This window comes from Oncorhynchus clarkii, chromosome 7, assembly GCF_045791955.1.
Source record: "Oncorhynchus clarkii lewisi isolate Uvic-CL-2024 chromosome 7, UVic_Ocla_1.0, whole genome shotgun sequence".
Classification (NCBI taxonomy): Eukaryota; Metazoa; Chordata; class Actinopteri; order Salmoniformes; family Salmonidae; genus Oncorhynchus; species Oncorhynchus clarkii.
In genome coordinates, this window is record NC_092153.1 from 56,639,386 (window position 1) to 56,658,730 (window position 19,345).

The 19,345-nt window shown below is 42.0% G+C and overlaps 1 protein-coding gene across 2 annotated transcripts; it reads left to right on the top strand.

The window, feature by feature from the left end:
• Positions 1 to 3,257: 3,257 nt before the first annotated feature.
• On the top strand, positions 3,258 to 19,248 carry LOC139413516 (uncharacterized). 2 transcript variants are annotated; one of them, XM_071161005.1, is made up of 5 exons: positions 3,258 to 3,498; positions 11,348 to 11,436; positions 13,633 to 13,723; positions 15,925 to 17,590; positions 17,837 to 19,248. In XM_071161005.1, the coding sequence occupies exons 1-5, from the start codon at positions 3,420 to 3,422 to the stop codon at positions 17,922 to 17,924; spliced, it is 2,013 nt and encodes a 670-aa protein (XP_071017106.1). In that variant the 5' UTR covers positions 3,258 to 3,419; the 3' UTR covers positions 17,925 to 19,248. The 2 variants fall into 2 exon arrangements, with proteins under 2 accessions (XP_071017106.1, XP_071017107.1); XM_071161006.1 differs by lacking the exon at positions 3,258 to 3,498 and adding an exon at positions 4,086 to 4,163.
• The last annotated feature ends 97 nt before the right edge of the window (positions 19,249 to 19,345 follow it).

Genomic DNA, 19,345 nt, shown 5'->3' on the forward strand with positions numbered 1-19,345 from the left:
GCTTTTTCAGTTCTACCCACAAATTTTCTATAGGATTGAGGTCAGGGCTTTGTGATGGCCACTCCAATAACTTGACTTTGTTGTCCTTAAGCCATTTTTCCACAACTTTGCTTGCAAGTACACTTGGGGCCAAAGTCCATTTGGAAGACCCATTTGCGACCAAACTTGAACTTCCTGGCTGATGTCTTGAGATGTTGCTTCAATATATCCACATAATTCTCCCCCCTCATGATGCTATCGATTTTGTGAAGTGCAACCAGTCCCTCCTGCAGCAAAGCACCCCCACAACATGATGCTGCCATCCCCGTGCTTCACGGTTGGGATGGTGTTCTTCGGCTTGCAAGCATCCCCCATTTTCCTCCAAACATAACGATGGTCATTATGGCCAAACAGTTATATCATTGTCATCAGACCAGAGGACATTTCTCCAAAAAGTATGATCTTTGTCCCCATGTGCAGTTGCAAACTGTAGTCTGGCTTTTTTTGATGGTGGTTTTGGAGCAGTGGCTTCTTCCTTGCTGAGCGGCCTTTCAGGTTATGTCGATATAGGACTCGTTTTACTGTGGATATAGATACTTTTGTACCTGTTTCCTCCTTCATCTTCACAAAGTCCTTTGCTGTTATTCTGGGATTGATTTGCACTTTTCGCACCAAAGTACGTTCATCTCTAGGAAACAGAACGCGTCTCCTTCCTGAGAGGTATGACGGCTGCGTGGTCCCATGGTGTTTATACTTGCTTACTATTTTTTGTACAAATGAACGTGGTACCTTCAGGCGTTTGGAAATTTCTCCCAAGGATGAACCAGACTTGTGGAGGTCTACAATTTTTTTTCTGAGATCTTGGCTGATTTCTTTTGTCTTTCCCATTATGTCAAGCAAAGAGGCACTGAGTTTGAAGGTAAACCTTGAAATACATCCACAGGTACACATCCAATTGACTCAAATGATGTCAATTAGCCTATCAGAAGCTTCTAAAAGCCTCCCGGGTGGCGCAGTGATTAAGGGCGCTGTACTGCAGCGCCAGCTGTGCCATCAGAGTCCCTGGGTTTGCGCCCAGGCTCTGTCGTAACCGGCTGTGACCAGGAGGTCCGGGGGGCGACGCACAATTGGCCTAGCGTCGTCCGGGTTAGGGAGGGCTTGGTAGGTAGGGATGTCCTTGTCTCATCGCGCACCAGCGACTCCTGTGGCGGGCCGGGCGCAGTGTGCGCTAACCAAGGTTGCCAGGTGCACGGTGTAGCCTCCGACACATTGGTGTGGCTGGCTTCCGGGTTGGATGCGCACTGTGTTAAGAAGCAGTGTGGCTGGTTGGGTTGTGTATCGGAGGATGCATGACTTCCAACCTTCGTCTCTCCCGAGCCCGTACGGGAGTTGTAGCGATGAGACAAGATAGTAGCTACTACAACAATTAGATACCACGAAATTGGGGAGAAAAAGGGGTATAAAGCCATGACAACATTTTCTGGAATTTTCAAAGCTGTTTAAAGGCACAGTCAACTTCTAACCCACTGGAATTGTGATACAGTGAATTATAAATGAAACAATCTGTCTGTAAACAGTTGTTGGAAAAATTACTGTCCTAACCGACTAGCCAAAACCATAGTTTGTTACAAGAAATTTGTGGAGTGGTAGAAAAACGGGTTTTAATGACTCCAACCTAAGTGTATGTAAACTTCCGACTTCAACTGTACCTTAAATACCTAGTACCTCTGCACATTTATCTGGTACTGGTACTCCCTGTATATAGCTCCATTCTTGTGTATTTTATTCCATTCTTTGTGTTAGTTACTATTTTATTTTGTTTTATTATTTTTAAACTCTGAATCATTGGGAAAGGTTTGTGAGCAGGCTTGTCACTGTAAAGTCTACACGAGTTGTATTCAGCGCATGTAATAAATACAATTTGATTTGATTTGTGTTGTGACTGTTTTCAAGATACCAAACCATGACCAATGTCTTACCAATGGCCATGTGCTACTCTGATTCAGCAATCTGCCAAGGGAGGTAAATCAAATCATGGACAAAAAAATGAAACAATTCTTAGCAACTGACAGAACTGGTTTAACGGAGTAAAGCAGGAAAACAAAAAGATGAGGTCAACAAAAAAAACTCAAATTCGGGCCCTCAATTCACACACTCACATCTCAACATTGTAAAATACTTGTGTTTTGGCTGCTATCATCTAGCATACAGTGCCCTTTTCCACATTTTGTTGTGTTACAGGCTGAATTTAAAATGGATCAAATTGAGATGTTGGGTCACTGGCCTACACACAATACCCCATAAGTGGAACTACGTGTTTAGACATTTTTACAAATTACTTACAAATTAAAAGCTGAAATGACTTGAGTCAATAAGTATTCTACCTCTTTGTTACAGCAATCCTAAATAAGTTCAGGAGTACAAATGGGCTCAACAAGTCACATAATAAGTTGAATGGACTGTGTGTAATAATAGTGTTAAAAGTATTTCTTAATGACTACCTAATCTCTGTACCCCACACATACAGTACAATTATCTGTAAGGTCCCTCAGTTGAGCAGTGGATTTCAAACACTGATTCAACCACAAAGACCAGGGAGGTTTTCCAATGCATCGCAAAGAAGGGCACCTATTGGTAGATGGGTAAAAAAAGAAGAAGCAGATACTGAATATCCCTTTGAGCATGGTGAAGTTAATAATTACACTTTGGATGGAGTATCAATACACCCAGTCCCTACAAAGGTACAGGCATCCTTCCTAATTCAGTTGCCGGAGAGGAAGGAAACTGCTCAGGAATTTCACCATGAGGCCAATGGTGACTTTAATAAAACAGTTACAGAGTTACAGAGGCTGTGATAGGAGAAAACTGAGGATGGATCAATAACATTGTAGTTACTCCACAATACTAACATAATAGACAGAATAAACTGCCTTGCTCAGGGGCAGAACAACAGATTTTTACCTATGCGTCTGTATTTCATTTTCAATAAATTTGCTAACATTTCCCCAAAAACATGTTTTAATGTTGTCATTATGGGGAATTGTGTGTTGGTGGTGAGAGAAGTAATCAATTTAATCTATTTTGAATTCAGACTGTAACACAACAAAAGTGGAATAAGTCAAGGGGTATGAATACTTCCTGAAGGCACTGTAAGTCTCATTTGAATTTGATTCTAATGAAGAGCATGGTTTGTTCTTTCTCTGCTTCCCCTGTGGGCTTACAAAAGAGGGAGGCACAGAGAAAGGGGAGGAGGCAGGGGCAGTGGCCATTTTCTCTCTACCTCGAAGTTTTCACCGAATCAGTGAGGATTCAGTAATACACCTGTCGTTAAGACTAATTAAGGAATTAATACGTTTTTGACGACTGGCTATGGAAGCTCCTGCATAATATCACGTGTTAACGATTCATCTGTACAATAGGTCTACCAATAGGACAAAAAAATGAAAAAGGGACCGTTGCATTTTTTGGGTCGAAAGAACCAGTCTCTCTTCGACACCAATATTAAAATCAAGGAGATGGGTAAGTGTTTACTGTCATATTTAACAATTAACTAATAATAATTATTGAATATTTAATCTATCATGCTGATCAGCATTTTCTCACTACTGTCCCGACCTTTGCACTTGTTACAGTGACAGATCAATGGCAAATGTGGCCTAAATGTTCACATTCTAGAATAAGAAAAATGCTGGTTGAGTCAAATTAATACACAATGTTTTACACAATGCTAGTAATCATCGAAAGTAATCAGGGGGGGTCATTAGGTCTCCCAACAGTGGTAAACCTACATTTACCTGAGACAGTCACTAGACTGAATGCAAGGTGTCTGTTTTAACTAAGTATTAGATAGCTGCAGCATTGAATAAAATAAACAATTTTCGTTGCGATTATTTTAGAACATGTCAATCAAAACAATAATACAGATCATATTTTTTCACTTGGGAATTGCGTATACTGCCCGCTGATGCGTAATAAAAGTAGTGTGGTGGAGGTATACACCGTATCACTTATGTAGTACAATAGAGAAATCATGTTCAAAGCAGCCTACACAAACGCAAAGCACGTGAGTTCCATTCATGTAAAACCTAACACAGCCTAATTTCAGCGGAATATCGCAAGTGCGAGCAGCTCTCCACTTGTTGTCGGATAGAGAGCAGCTCACAGAAGAACGACATCCGTAGCAGGTAGGTCGTGTTGAGGAAAGACGATTTAATGTATGATATCTACTAGCAAATGCTAACTAAAAAGCAACAATGGGTATGCGAACCAAAAGATTGCTCCGAAATCTTGGTTGAATCTTTGCAATGCGCAATTCAGTCATGATTCATTTTGAATGAATACTGTGTTGGTTTTCTACAAAAACAGTGTGGTTTTGAGAGTGAAAACCTGCATTTTTTTCTCACAACATTATGTAGGCCTACCTATTATTACCAGTAGGCCTAGGTATGTTATTGAGATCTTATAACAGACTGCGCCCTAAAAAATGTTTACATGTTTTTATATATAGAATAATTACAGTCAAAGGAGAACATGGTAGCATAATTATTAGACCTAAAGGGTTTTTTAGTCCAGGTCTTGGGAAATGGGGACTAATTCAAAATGAATATGAATAAACCCCCTAGAGATCTGAAAACTGTTGAAAGGTTCTCAGAACTAAAAACGGGACAAATTGACATATTTTGCATTGCCCTGATTTCTGGGTATTCTTTTTGATGAGGCCTCTATAACAATGGAAAGGTCAAATAAAATTAGTATTTGTCACGCTTCCTAAACAACAGGTGTGGACTAACAGTGAAATGCTTAATTACTGCCCTTTCCAACAATGCAGAGAGAAACATTTAGAAATAATAGAAAAATAACATGAGGAATAAATACACAATGAGTAATGATAACTTGGCTATATATACACTGGGTACCAGTACCGAGTCGATGTGCAGGGGTATGAGGTAATTGAGGTAGATATGTACATATAGGTAGGTATAAGGTGCCTAGGCAACAGGACAGATAATAAACAGTAGCAGCAGCGTATGTGATGAGTCAAAAGAGTTAGTGCAAAAAAAGGTCAATGCAAACAGTTAAATAGTTAACCAAATAGCTATCCTGACTAACTATTTAGCAGTCTTATGGCTTGGGGGTAGAAGCTGTTCAGGTTCCTGTTGGTATCAGACTTGGTGCATCGGAAACCTCTTGTCGTGCGGTAGCAGAGACAACAGTCTATGACTAGGGTAGCTGAGTCTGACAATTTTTAGGGCCTTCCTCTGACACCGCCTGGTTTAGAGGTCCTGGATCCACGGCCTTTTCACCCCGCTACCATCTAGAAGGCGGAGACAATACAGGTGCATCAAAGCTGGGACAGAGAAACTGATAAACAGCTTTTATCTCCAGGCCATCAGACTGTTAAAGTCACTACTAGCCAGTCTCCGCCCAGTACCCTGCCCTGAACTTAGTCACTGTTACTAGCCGGTACTAGCCGGTACTTAGTCACTGTTACTAGCCGGTACTCTACCCTGCACCTAGAGACTGCTGCCCTATGTACATAGTTATTGAACACTGGTCAATTTAATCATGTTTACATACTGTTTTACCCACTTCATATGTATATACAGTGCCTTACAAAACTATTCACCCCCTTGGCATTTTTCCTATTTTGTAGCATTACAACCTGTAATTTAAATTTCATGTAATGGACATAAACAAAATTGTCCAAATTGGTGAAGTGAAATGAAAACATTTACTTGTTTCAAAAATTCTAAAAAATAAAATCGGAAAAGTGGTGCGTGCATATGTTTACATCCCCTTTGCTATGAAGCCCCTAAATAAGATCTGTTGCAACCAATTACACCTTCAGAAGTCACATAATAGGTTAAATAAAGTCTACCTGTGTGCAATCTAAGTAACACATGATCTGTCACATAATCTCAGTATATATACACCTGTTCTGAAAGGCCCTAGAGTCTGCAACACCACTAAGCAAGGGACACCATGAAGACCAAGGAGCTCTCCAAAGGTAAGGGACAACATTGTGGAGAAGTACAGATCAGGGTTGGGTTATAAAAAAATACCAGAAACGTTGAACATCCCACGGAGCACCATTAAATCCATTATTAAAAAATGGAAAGAATATGGCACCACAACAAACCTGCCAAGAGTGCCCACCAAAACTCACGGACCAGGCAAGGAGGGCATTAATCAGATAAGCAACAAAGAGACCAAAGATAACCCTGAAGGAGCTGCAAAGCTCCACAGCAGAGATTGGAGTATTTGTCCATAGGACCACTTTAAGCCGCACACTCCACAGAGCTGGGTTTTACGGAAGAGTGTCCAGAGAAAACGTTTGGTGTTCGCCAAAAGGCATGTGGGAGACTCCCAAACATATGGTAGAATGTACTCTGGTCAGATGAGACCATCAAGGAAAATGCTATGTCTGGCGCAAACCCAACATCTCTCATCACCCCGAGAACATCATCCCCACAGTGAAGCATGCTGGTGGCAGCATCGTGCTGTGAGGATGTTTTTCATCGGCAGAGACTGGGAAACTGGTCAGAATTGAAGGAATGATGGATGGTGCTAAATACAGGGAAATGTTTGAGGGAAACCTGTTTCAGTCTTCAAGAGATGTTAAACTGGGACAGAGGTTCACTTTCCAGCAGGACAATGACCCTACGCATCCTACTAAAGCAACACTTGAGTGGTTTAAGGGGAACATTTCAATGTCTTGGAATCCAATTGAGAATCTGTGGTATGACTTAAAGATTACTGTAAACCAGCATAACCCATCCAACTTAAAGAAGCTGGAGCAATTTTGCCTTGAAGAATGGGCAAAAATCCCAGTGGCTAAATGTGCCAAGTTTATAGAGACATACCCCAAAAGACTTGCAGCTGTAATTACTGCAAAAGTTGGCTCTACAAAGTATTGACGTTGGGGGGGTGAATAGTAATGCACGCTCAAGTTTTAATTTTTATGTCTTATTTCTTGATTGTTTCACAATAAAATATATTTTGCATCTTCAAAGTGGTAGGCATATCAAATTATACAACCCCCCCAAATCTATTTTAATTCCAGGTTGTAAGGCAACAAAATAGGAAAAATGCCAAGGGGGTGAATACTTTCGCAAGCCACTGTACTGTATTCTAGTCAAAGCTCATCCTATATAACTATTGCTGTAAACACCTTTTCTATTCATATACTGTCCATACACACCATCATATATACAGTTGAAGTCGGAAGTTTACATATACCTTAGCCAAATACATTTAAACTCAGTTTTTCACAATTCTTGACATTTATTCAGAATAAAAATTCCCTGTCTTAGTTCAGTTAGGATCACCACTTTATTTTAAGAATGTGAAATGTCAGAATAATAGTAGAGAGAATGATTTATTTCATCACATTCCCAGTGGGTCAGAAGGTTACATACACTCAATTAGTATTTGGTAGCATTGCCTTTAAATTGTTTAACTTGGGTCAAACGTTTTGGGTAGCTTTCCACAACGCTTCCCACAATAAGTTGGGTGAATTTTGGCCCATTCCTCCTGACAGAGCTGGTGTAACTGAGTCAGGTTTGTAGGCCTCCTTGCTCGCACACGCTTTTTCAGTTCTACCCACATATTTTCTATAGGATTGAGGTCAGGGTTTTGTGATGGCCACTGCAATACCTTGACTTTGTTGTCCTTAAGCCATTTTGCTACAACTTTGGAAGTATGCTTGGGGTCATTGTCCAATTGGAAGACCCATTTGCGACCAAGCTTGAACTTGAGATGTTGCTTCAACCTAATTTTCCTACCTCATGATGCCATCTATTTTGTGAAGTGCAAGTGCACCAGTCCCTCCTGCAGCAAAGCACCCCCACAACATTATGCTGCCACCCCTGTGCTTCACGGTTGGGATGGTGTTCTTCGGCTTGCAAGCCTCCCCCTTTTTCCTCCAAAAATAACGATGGTCATTATGGCCAAACAGTCCTATTTTTGTTTCATCAGACCAGAGGACATTTCTCCAAAAAGTACGATCTTTGTCCCCTTAGTCTGGCTTTTTTTGATGGTGGTTTTGGAGCAGTGGCTTCTTCCTTGCTGAGCGGCCTTTCAGGTTATGTCGATATAGGACTCGTTTTACTGTGGATATAGATACTTTTGTACCTGTTTCCTCCAGCATCTTCACAAGGTCCTTTGCTGTTATTCTGGGATTGATTTGCACTTTTCGCACCAAAGTACGTTCATCTCTAAGAGACAGAACACGTCTCCTTCCTGAGCGGTATGACGGCTGCGTGGTCCCATGGTGTTTATACTTGCATACTATTGTTTGTAAAGATGAACGTGGTACCTTCAGGCGTTTGGAAATTGCTCCCAAAGATGAACCAGACTTGTGGAGGTCTACAATTTATTTTCTGAGGTCTTGGCTCATTTCTTTTGACTTTCCCATGATGTCAAGCAAAGAGGCACTGAGTTTGAAGGTAAGCCTTGAAATACATCCACAGGTACACCTCCAATTGACTCAAATTATGTCAATTAGCGTATCAGAAGCTTCTAAAGCCATGACATCATTTTCTGGAATTTTCCAAACTGTTTAAAGGCACAGTCAACTTAGTGTATGTAAACTTCTGACCCACTGGAATTGTGATACAGTGAATGATAAGTGAAATAATCTGTCTGTAAACAATTGTTGGAAAAATTACTTGTGTCATGCACAAAGTAGATATCCTAACTGACTTGCCAAAACTATAGTTTGTCAATAAGACATTTGTGGAGTGGTTGAAAAATGAGTTTTAATGACAACGTAAGTGTATGTAAACAGTTGAAGTCGGAAGTTTACATGCACTTATGTTGGAGTCATTAAAACTCGTTTTTCAACCTCTCCACAAATTTGCTGGTTGAGAGAATGCCAAGAGTGTGCAAAGCTGTCATCATGGCAAAGGGTGGCTACTTTGAAGAACCTCAAATACATTTTCATTTGTTTAATACTTTTTTGGTTACTTTCATGATTCCATATTTGTTATTTCATAGTTTTGACGTCTTCACTATTATTCTACAATGTGCAAAATAGTAAAAATAAACTTTTGTGTGTGTGTGTATATATTTATATATATATATTATACTGAACAAAAATATAAACGCAACATGTAAAGTGTTGGTCCCATGTTTCATGAGCTGAAATAAAATATCCCCAAAATTTTCCATACGCACAAAAATCTTATTTCTCTCAAATATTGTGCACAAATTTGTTTACATCCCTGTTAGTGAACATTTCTCCTTTGTCATGATAATCCATCAATCTGACAGGCGTGGAATATCAAGAAGCTGATTAAACAGCATGATCATTTCCCAGGTGTACCTTGTGCTGGGGACAATAAAAGACAATGACACAAATGTCTCAAGTTTTGAAGGAGCGTGGAATTGGCACGCTGACTGCAGGAATTACCATCAGAGCTGTTGCCAGAGAATTGGTTGTTAATTTCTCTACCATAAGCCGCCTCCAACGTCGTTTTTGAGAATTTGGCAGTACGTGTAACCGACCGCAGAACCACAGATCATGTGAATGTCGTCATGTGGAGTAGCGGTTTTCTGATGTCAATGTTGTTTACAGACTGCACCATGGTGGTGGTGGGGTTATGGTATGGGCAGGCATAAGCTACGGACAATGAACACAATTGCCTTTTATCGATGGCAGAGATACCGTGACGAGATCCTGAGGCCCATCGTCGTGCCGCTCAAAATTCCACAGGCTACAATCAACAGCCTTTGCGAAGGAGATGTGTTGCTCTGAATGAGTATATTTATATTATGGACTCAAACATTGCTGGTTCTGATATTTCTTAGTTTTTGGGATTTGTGTGTATTGTTTTGTATTGTTCGGTATTACTGCACTATTGAAGCAAGAAACATAAGCATTTCGCTGCACCTGAGAACATCTGCAAAACGTGTACGCGACCAATAAAATTTGATTTGCATGGCAGGGAGCTCAGCCCTAGTGATGTACTGGAACATACGCACTACCCTCTGAAGCGCCTTGCGGTCAGATGCCGAGCAGTGGCCATACCAAGCAGTGATGCAGCCAGTCAAGATGCTCTCAATGTTGCAGCTGTAGACATTTTTGAGGATCTGAGTGCACAATGCTGAATCTTTTAAGCTTCCTGAGGGGGAAGAGGCATTGCCGTGCCTTCTTCATGACTGTGATGTGTGTGGACCATGATCATTCCTTAGTGTTGTGGACACAGAGGAACTTGAAGCTTTCGATGGGGGGCGTGCTCAGATTTCCGTTTCATGTAGTGCTCCTTTGTCTTGCTGACATTGAGGGAGAGGTTGTTGTCCTGGCACCACACTGCCAGGTCACTGACATCCTCCCTATAGGCTGTCTCATCGTCAAGTGGTTGTGTGCAAACATGCCACAGGATGGGGATATTTGCATATTTCAATTATGCAGGAACTCAATAGGGAAATGCCTGCCATGCCCCATTGGGAAATGTATCTGTAGATGCCAAAATACTTTAAACACTGCCTGTTGTTTCCATACTCGGTTAACAAAGTTTTGCTCATAGTTAAATCAGGTAATGTAATGCATGTTAATCTGAGTCCTCTTTGAAATTCTTTGAGGTCTCTGTGCTTGACGTGAATGCAGAGCATGACCTGTGTCTCACTAACCTCTGTCTCTCAATGACATTTCTCTCATCAGTTAGTTACTTGGCAGGGACATGCCTGACATCGGAATGTCTGTTTTGTGAAGTTACAGATAAGTTGGTTCTTTATACAGTAACGTCAAAGCCTGTTGCAAACATTATAGATAGCCATCTCTGGTAAAGTCTTTTACTCGGAAAACAATCAGGTGGTCCCTCTCCCCCTTCTCTGCCCAGGAATAACCTCAGGTCAGTATTGATGAACTGCAAACACTCATGACAGGGAGGCCAACAGAAAGTTGACCCCCAGAATTATGAATGTTGCACCACACTTCTATGACCCTACTGAAATTCCATTTGTAAATAGGGGTTCATTGATGATGCGTGAAGAACTCTATATTCTACCCTATGGCACCCCATTACATTTAGGCTTAAGTGTTTGAGCAATAGGGTGACATTACTTTTTATACTGGTTTGATTAATCCTTCAACTGCTTTGAATAGTTGTTTGCTTTACCCAATTACTATTTTGCTGTCAACAAGAGAAATCCCCCCGACAGAGTTCACTGCATAGCATTACATAATAGTTTGTCAAGAATTATGAGAACTGCAGACAAAATGCCATAACTTATTATGTACATCCATAATTACTCAACTTTGCACAGTCACTAGACTGCATCTCCTTACAGAACTGCGCTGATCGGTTGAATGGTAGACTTGTTGGTTTTTAAGCAGTGCGTTGTGCTGTTCTTTTTTTTCTTTTAGACAATGTTGAGCTGGTGTTGGATTCATCAGCCATTCCTGAATCAGGCACTGCCAAAGTGAGGTCCAGACCCGCAGTCAAGCACTACATGGTAAGTTCCTCTGCATGATGTGGAAAAAAATCTATTACTTAAAATCTACATTTCAACACTGGAGACGGTGTTGCAGCATTTATTGAGACTGCTGTCCAGCTTCTAGGTGGTGTTCTCTAACACTTCAAGATGAAAAATCACATGGAATTTGTTATAGGCCTTGTCAATGCATTAAGCTCCACATAACTCTCCCACATTTGCATAAGTCTGCGGAATTGCCAATTCTTTCTCAACAAGGCCTTTGCAGTTCCTGAAAGAGAAATTGCATTGCCTCATGAAGGACATTCCTGTAATCATTGATCACTGTGTGACCACCTCAGAGTTAGACCTGTCCACCACTCACACCTGGTCACTCTGAAAGCATACTTTTCTAACCGGCAGGTTTCACCTGCGCAGGCTTTTCACATATATAAAGAGGGAGTAACCCAAGTTTACTTGCAGTTAGGCTATCCATGTGACAAGGGTCAATTTGTTTGCATGTTTACCCAGTCCTCTCAAGTCATTTCTGTCGTCAGAAATTCTCACCCTATTGACTTAGACATTCTCATGCAGGACAGTAACTATAAGAATGTCACCTTGGTTCACACAATCTTGGGTCTTGTACAGTCTGCCACAATTATGGCACCTAGCTCATTTGGGCTCGATTCAACATGCTGTCCCTGTAGGTGATCCAGAAAAGCACAGCCGTATCAGATTTTTTTTTTTAAACAAGTTGTACTACGTTGTTATTTTGTTGTAGGTATGAAAGCCTACCTCAAAGGGGAGTGTCCTATATGATAGCTCCTCTGTTATTTGTTAGATGTGCCACACCCAGCAGCACAGGGGTTGGACTGCTCTGACTGACTGCTCTGATTTTCACCTGTGAGTCATGGAAAAGAAACATAAGGAATTAAGCCGGTTCAGAAACTGCATTTAATGCCGCACCCTTTGCCCCTTGTGAAATGTTCATGCCTTTGCAATGAGCTGCCTGCCTCTATGAATAGTCTGCCATGATGACATATTTAAGGCATAAGGGAGGTGTTCCGTTCACGTTAGATGTTTTAAAGATACAGTGTAACCGAGGTTCTTGAGAAAGGACCACACCTGAACTTTTTCCACTAATAACTTAATATTTACACAGCTGCATGAAAGTTGTGTGTCTGCTGCCTGAACTTGAGAATTATGTGTACCAAGTTCTAAACAAAGCAAGTGGTGGTGGCCTGACCATCAGGCCAAGCACAGTAAGTTGATTACAGTTTACAGTTACAGGGGTGGACCTAACTTTGGATTGTTTTGGTAGATTAGAGGCCCTCCGGCCCATAGTTACACTGGTCAATGTGTTTTTTGGTCTGTAACAGTGATTTCCAGTCCCTGGTGTAGGGTGATTCTGACCACAGTCTAACAGCGTTGGAAGGGCACATCTCTGTTCTGTCTGCAGGGCATGTGTTGTGTCAACACAGTCTGTTTATTTATGGCTGTGATGTGAACGGTCAGTCACACAGGCAGGCAGCAACATGATGGCGCATCCCCTTTTCTCTGAGGCAGTCACACCCGCTTAACGTTTTCTTACGTGAAGAGATGGGAGTGTTGCCTGTGCCTTATCCACAGGCAGGGCGTGGTGTGGGCGAGGCATGACAGCGTGGCTATAAAAGGCAGTCATGTTCTGAAAAGGGCCCAAAATGGTGCTTGTAAGCTTCAGCTAGTGTCTAGCAAGGGGTTAGACACAGTACACCAGTGGAAAATATATTGCTGAATCATTTCAAGTGGGATACTCAGTGTCAGAGATCATGTAGCCTCAATCTGCACCAAGAGGCTTTGCTGTTATAGAAAGACTCCAACTGTTGGGAAGCCTAGACTAAAAGGAATTTTGGATGAAAAGCCCTTTCTGATTTAATGTGCCTGGCCTTCCTCTGTCTTTGGTAATTGACACTACTTGTACATTGATGTACTTGTTTTCTGAGTGCAAGGTTTAGTAAATTAATAGTTTTTGCATCAGTGTTGTCATCACGCAGCAAACATGATAACCTGTTCTAAAGTAGATGCAAGTAGTCATTTGGATAACAGGTTGGATCACTGCAAGCCATAGTGCAGTCTAGAAACAATCCATTCCCTTCCCTCTCACACTCAGTTCCTCTTACAATCTCAACAGTGAATCTCTAAACTGACACCATGGTGAAATGTCAACCGTCTGATGGCGTTTGTCCTTGTTTCCCACAGTCCTCCTCTGATGTTGTGCAAGGGTTTGCTGTCCCAACACCCAAAGTTCCTGTCCTCCCACCTTTCAACAGTCCAAAGATCAACAGGGCAGGTGAGGGTCTCCCAAGTCTCTGTGTTTACCAGAGTTAAGCTGTGCAGCTAAATCATTTAAGTTTCTATGAACTTAAGCCGTAGTGCTGGTTTTAGATTCAGTTGATTGATCAAATTTCGGCACAAACTCAAAGCAACTCTGTTTTCATAAAGGGCTTAAATATACAGTACCAGTCAAAAGTTGACACCTATTCATTAAATTGTTTTTTATTTTTTATTTTACTATTTTCTAAATTGTAGAATAATAGTGAAGACATCAAAACTATGAAATAACACATATGGAATCATGTAGTAACCAAAAAAGTGTTAAATCAAAATATGTTATTTGAGATTCTTCAAAGTTGCCACCCTTTGCCTTGATGACAGCTTTGCACACTCTTGGCATTCTCTCAACCAACTTCATGAGGTAGTCACCTGGAATACATTTCAATTAACAGGTCTGCCTTGTTTAAAGTTCTTACCTTCTTAATGCATTGGAGCCAATCAGTTGAGTTCTGACAAGGTAGTGGTGGTATACAGAAGATAGCCTTATTTGGTAAAAGTCCATTGCAACGTAGACACTGAGTCGGGAAGCAAGTGCAGGTGGTGAGTTTAATAATAAACCAAACAATAAGAGGAGCGTACGGACATGAAACAACATCAATACTGCCTGGGGAATAACCCTAAGTGAGTGGCAGATATAGGGAAGTTAATGAGTGAGGAGTCCAGGAATGCCTCTTCATGAGGAGGTGCGCGTATTGATGGCGACGTCGAATGCCGGAGAGGGGGAGCATGAGTAGACGTGACATCCATATTATGGCAAGAACAGCTCAAATAAAAGCGAAACGACAGCCCATCGTTACTTTAAGACATGAAGGTCAGTCAATCCAGAAAATTAAGAAGTCGCAAAAATCATCAAGCTCTATGATCAAACTGGCTCTCTCTCTCTCTACCTCTGCTGCAGAGGATAACTTCATTAGAGTTAACTGCACCTCAGATTGCCCAAATAAATGCTTCACAGAGTTCAAGTAACAGACATATCTCAACAGCAACTTTTCAGAGGCTGTGTGAATCAGGTCTTTGTGGTCAAATTGCTGCTGCAAAAAAAAACACTACTAAAGGAAACCAATAAGAAGACTTGCTTGGGCCAAGAAACACGAGGAATGGACATTAGACCGGTGGAAATCTGTCCTTTGGTCTGATGAGTCCAACCGCCATGTCTTTGTGAGACGCAGAGTAGGTGAAAGGTTGATCTCCACATGTGTGGTTCCTACCGTACAGCATGGAGGTGGTGTGATGGTGCTTTGTTGGTGACACAGATGTATTTTTTTTAATTCAAGGCACACTTAACCAGCATGGCTACCACAGCGATACGCCATCCCATCTGATTTGCACTTAGTGGGACTGTCATTTGTTTTTCAACAGGACAATGACCCAAAACACACCTCCAGGCTGTGTAATGGCTATTTGACTAAGAAGGAGAGTGATGGAGTGCTGCATCAGATGACCTGGCCTCCACAATTACCCGACCTCAACCCAATTGAGATGGTTTGGGATGAGTCGGACCGCAGAGTGAAGGAAAAGCAGCCAACAAGTGCTCAGCATATGTGGAACTCCTTCAAGACTGTTGGAAAAGCATTCCAGGTGAAGCTGGTTGAGAAAATGCCAAGAGTGTGCGAAGCTGTCAAGGCAAAGGGTGGCTACTTTGAAGAATATAAAATATATTTTGATTTGTTTAACACTGTTTTGGCAAATACATGATTCCATGTGTGTTATTTCATAGTTTATGTTTATTATTCTACAATGTAGAAAATAAAGAAAAACCCTTGAATGAGTAGGCGTGTCAACTTTTGACTGGTATTGTACATAAGTTATTTAATTTATTAAAAAAATGTTTTCACTTTAATTATTGGGTATGGTGTGTAGATGGTGAGAGATCTTCAATTTTGAATTCAGGCTGTAACACAACTAAATGTGGAATAAGTGAAGGGGTATGAATACTTTCTGGAAGCACTGTAAATGATTGTCTAAGATCTTGCACAAGAACACTACAAATATCCAAGCAGCCATTCACAAGCATGTTTGCAGAGTGGGAGGGTACAGATCAAATGTAATTTAATCAGTTTCACCATAAATCAGGCCAACAGAACTAAAAGTAAAATCATTTATTTTGACAAGTTAAATCAATAAAACACTTGTCTGATGGTAGTTCTCTCTTTATAGTAAATGACGATCGGTTTTCCAATGGATCGGCTATATCTGTGCCCGATTTGGTGGATGGGGAGATATTTATTCCACCTCCCCCTACAATGGCACCCCCACCCCCCCCACCCATGTTCATCCCTCCCCCACGAGATTTCTTGGGTGACTTGGACTCCCTTCAGCCTCCCTCCATGCCCCCTCCAAAACCTCCATCAGTGGTTCTGTCTAAAGAGTACGAGGATTTCACCTCCCTGAAACCTCCACTAATGCGCCCCCCGAAGCCCCCGTCAACTTCCTCCAGTGCTTCTAGTTCATCTTTGTCCATTTCTATACCAACACCAGTCCCTGATTTTACTGAGCCCCCAAAGTTTGCCCCTCCACAGCCCCCTATAGACATGAGACAAGCTGCTCTGAAAGCCCTGAAGACCCCGCCTCCAAAGCCAACAAGGCTGTCCTCCATCCACAGCATGGACGAAGCCTCCCAGGTTCCAGCCCAAGCTTCCCCAGTACAGACCCCGACACCCTCCAGCTTCAACCCCCAGAACACAGCTAAGCTGGTCAAGCAGGAAGCGTCTCCAGGCCGGAATAACAAGTTCAGTCCTATGCTGGACAGTAAACTACGCAACCTGAAGGCCAGTGATGTCACTGGGATGAGGGGGGACGGTCCTGCCGCTTCCCCCCTGGCTCTTCTCATGGCGGCTAAAGAGCGAGAGAGGCACAGGTCCAGTCTTTCCCTTGAAAACAGCACAAAGAGTAATGAGCCATTAGCCAGCATCCAGCACAGTGAATTCAATCCCAATTCCTTCACCGTCATCCCTAGGGCCACCTCATTCACTTCTGTAACCTCACAACATAAACCACAGTCTGTGGTCCCACTGGAGGCCACACTGGTAATCCAGATTCCAGCAAAACCCCAGATTATTGAATCAGCAGTGAAGGGGCCAATTGCAAATCCAGTAGTTAAAAGGATTCTGCCCACCTCTAGATCCTCATCCTCTAGCAGTCTAGCCATGGATAAGCAAAGTGGAGAGCAGAGGATTGATTCACCCTCTAGCCTTTTCAGGGATGACGAGAACCTATGCATGCCATTACTCCCTCCCCCTCCCGAATTCGATGACCATGATGTCGTGGACTCTCCTCCCAGCTCACCTCCACCTGACCCTCCACTGAAGAAGGTCCTGCCTCCCACTCCCAGCCCGGTCCTTCCAGTCCTGTCCTCTACTGCTAACCCTGTCCTTCCTGTCAAAACTCCCTCGCCTCCCCCTCCAAAACCTAAATCTCCAAGCCCTCCCAAATTCCCACCTCCTGTCATGGAGATCAAACCCAAACTGCCTGTTCAGATCAAACCCAAGCCGCCTCCCACCCAGGCCCTCTCCTCCCTCTCAGCCAGCCAGGCCACACTCCAGAGCATCCTGCAGAAGAAGATGCTAGAGATGGACTGTAAGATGGACAACAAAATGCTGGCCATGAAGGAAACAGACTCTGATGACTGGGGGTCTCCCTTGTCTGATGAGGAGACCAAGTTCCCAGTTGTCCCCAGAGTCACCCCGAAAAACCCTGTTATCACTACAAAGAGCAAGAGTGCCACTGTGCCAGCCACAACACAAGGACTTGACATGAAGGAGCTGGAGACAAAAATGGCCATGAAAGGTCAGGGTTTGTCAGAGCCATCAAGAGTTCCCACAAGGTAGGCCTTGCTCTCTGTCTGCTTGGCTTTTTGACAAAATGTGGGGGGAAAAAAACTTCATTATGGCTTAAGATTAGGGTGTTGTGACTAGTTGGACTTAGTTTCTGTTTGTCTAGTAGTGTCCCTAATTGCATGTTTTTACTCATAGTAAATAATGTTAGCTAGATGTATTAAAAAATATTGCTAAATGCAACTAGATCAACCTGATGTGTTTAAATGTTAATTATTTATTCCTCTACTTTTTAGCAATGGGCCACGGTCAAAGCAGGCGTATGGCATGACTTTCATGGTACAACCCGGAACCAAACAACCAATCACTGTTGTCAGCAAATGAGGATCCAACTCAATTATACCACATACTGTACCATACAGCCCCTGTCAAGAGCAAGGACAATGGAAAGAGAGCACCTTAAATACTGCTAAAAATGGATATATCCAATAAAACACTAAGCATGTATCCCAAGGATGTTTTCACCAAGCCCCTGGAGAGAATACAAGGTGCTAAGCATTTGTCTAGAAAATGTTTTGCTGTACCACAGCACATAAACATGCCCCCCAGAGGTGGTGTCAAATAGCTTCTTGTCTAGGTGCCAAAGTCTAGAGTGAGTGGACTGTTGGAACAGCTTTCAACAGTATCTTTGACTGCTACGGTTTAATCACTGCTAGTACACATTGAATCTATTAGGTAAAAAAAGGCAAAGCAGATTGTGAGGCTGTAATTCACCAGCCTTAATATACACTGAATAATGTCATGCATCATAAGGATATTTTTATAAATGTCTTGAAGAATTACTATACGGATGTGCACAGATTGTTTTTGCTTATGTTTCCATTGTGTCACAGTACCTGTACATTCTGTATATTTTTAGAGCAATGTAGGGAATTTAACTAGTCTACTACAATACATTAAGAACAAATGTATATTGTTCACTATATTATACTTAAGGGTGCAACAACTATGTAAACTGTATCTTTTGATCTTCTACTTCAGTCAGGTGAGCAAGATATGTTCCATATAATGGAGGACTAAATAGAAGCAAAACAGATGTCAGCCATTTACCACAGGACAGGAGAAGTAATATGGTCTGTAGAACCTACAGTGGTCAGTTTATTAGGTACACCAGCCCCATTCAAAAATAGTTTGCTCCTACGGTTTGTTATATAACTGAACATTAGAAATGGGCAGAATGAGTGACCTAAGCAACTATGAGCGCGGTATGATCTTCGGTGACAGGTGCACCGGTTTCACTATATCAGAAACAGCCAGCCTCCTGGGCATTTTATACACGACAGTGTCTATGGTTTACTGAGAATAGTGCGACAAACAGATCCAGTCAGCAGCAGTCCTGTGGGCGAAGACAGGTCGTTGAGAGGTCGGAGGAGAACAAACAGACAAATAACGGCACAGTACAACAGTGGTGTGCAAAACAGCATCTCAGGACGCACAACTAGTCTGTCCTTATAGTAGCAGACGACCACACCGGGTTCCACTCGTATCAGCTAAAGCAGGTCCAGTGGGCACGCAATCAACAATTGAGTGGAAATTATATTTCAGATGGTGTCTAATTGATTGATTTTGGAGTAGAATGTTCTTAAGTCCCCAGGAGGGACCTAAACAGTTCAAATAAATACAGTAGGTATGCCCCTGCACACTACTTTAGCCATTGTGTCTGTCATACTAAAGCTGCTCATTTATACAAAAATAAATGTTGTTTATATTGTAGTTAAACCATGATGTATCAAGGCTGTTGATAC

Coding starts and splice junctions, on each gene's coding strand:
- LOC139413516 (XM_071161005.1), top strand. CDS start 3,420: ATGAAAAAGGGACCGTTGCATTTTTTGGGTCGAAAGAACCAGTCTCTC. Junction 3,499..11,347: donor TATTAAAATCAAGGAGATGG/GTAAGTGTTTAC, acceptor TTTTTCTTTTAG/ACAATGTTGAGCTGGTGTTG. Junction 17,591..17,836: donor CCATCAAGAGTTCCCACAAG/GTAGGCCTTGCT, acceptor TCTACTTTTTAG/CAATGGGCCACGGTCAAAGC.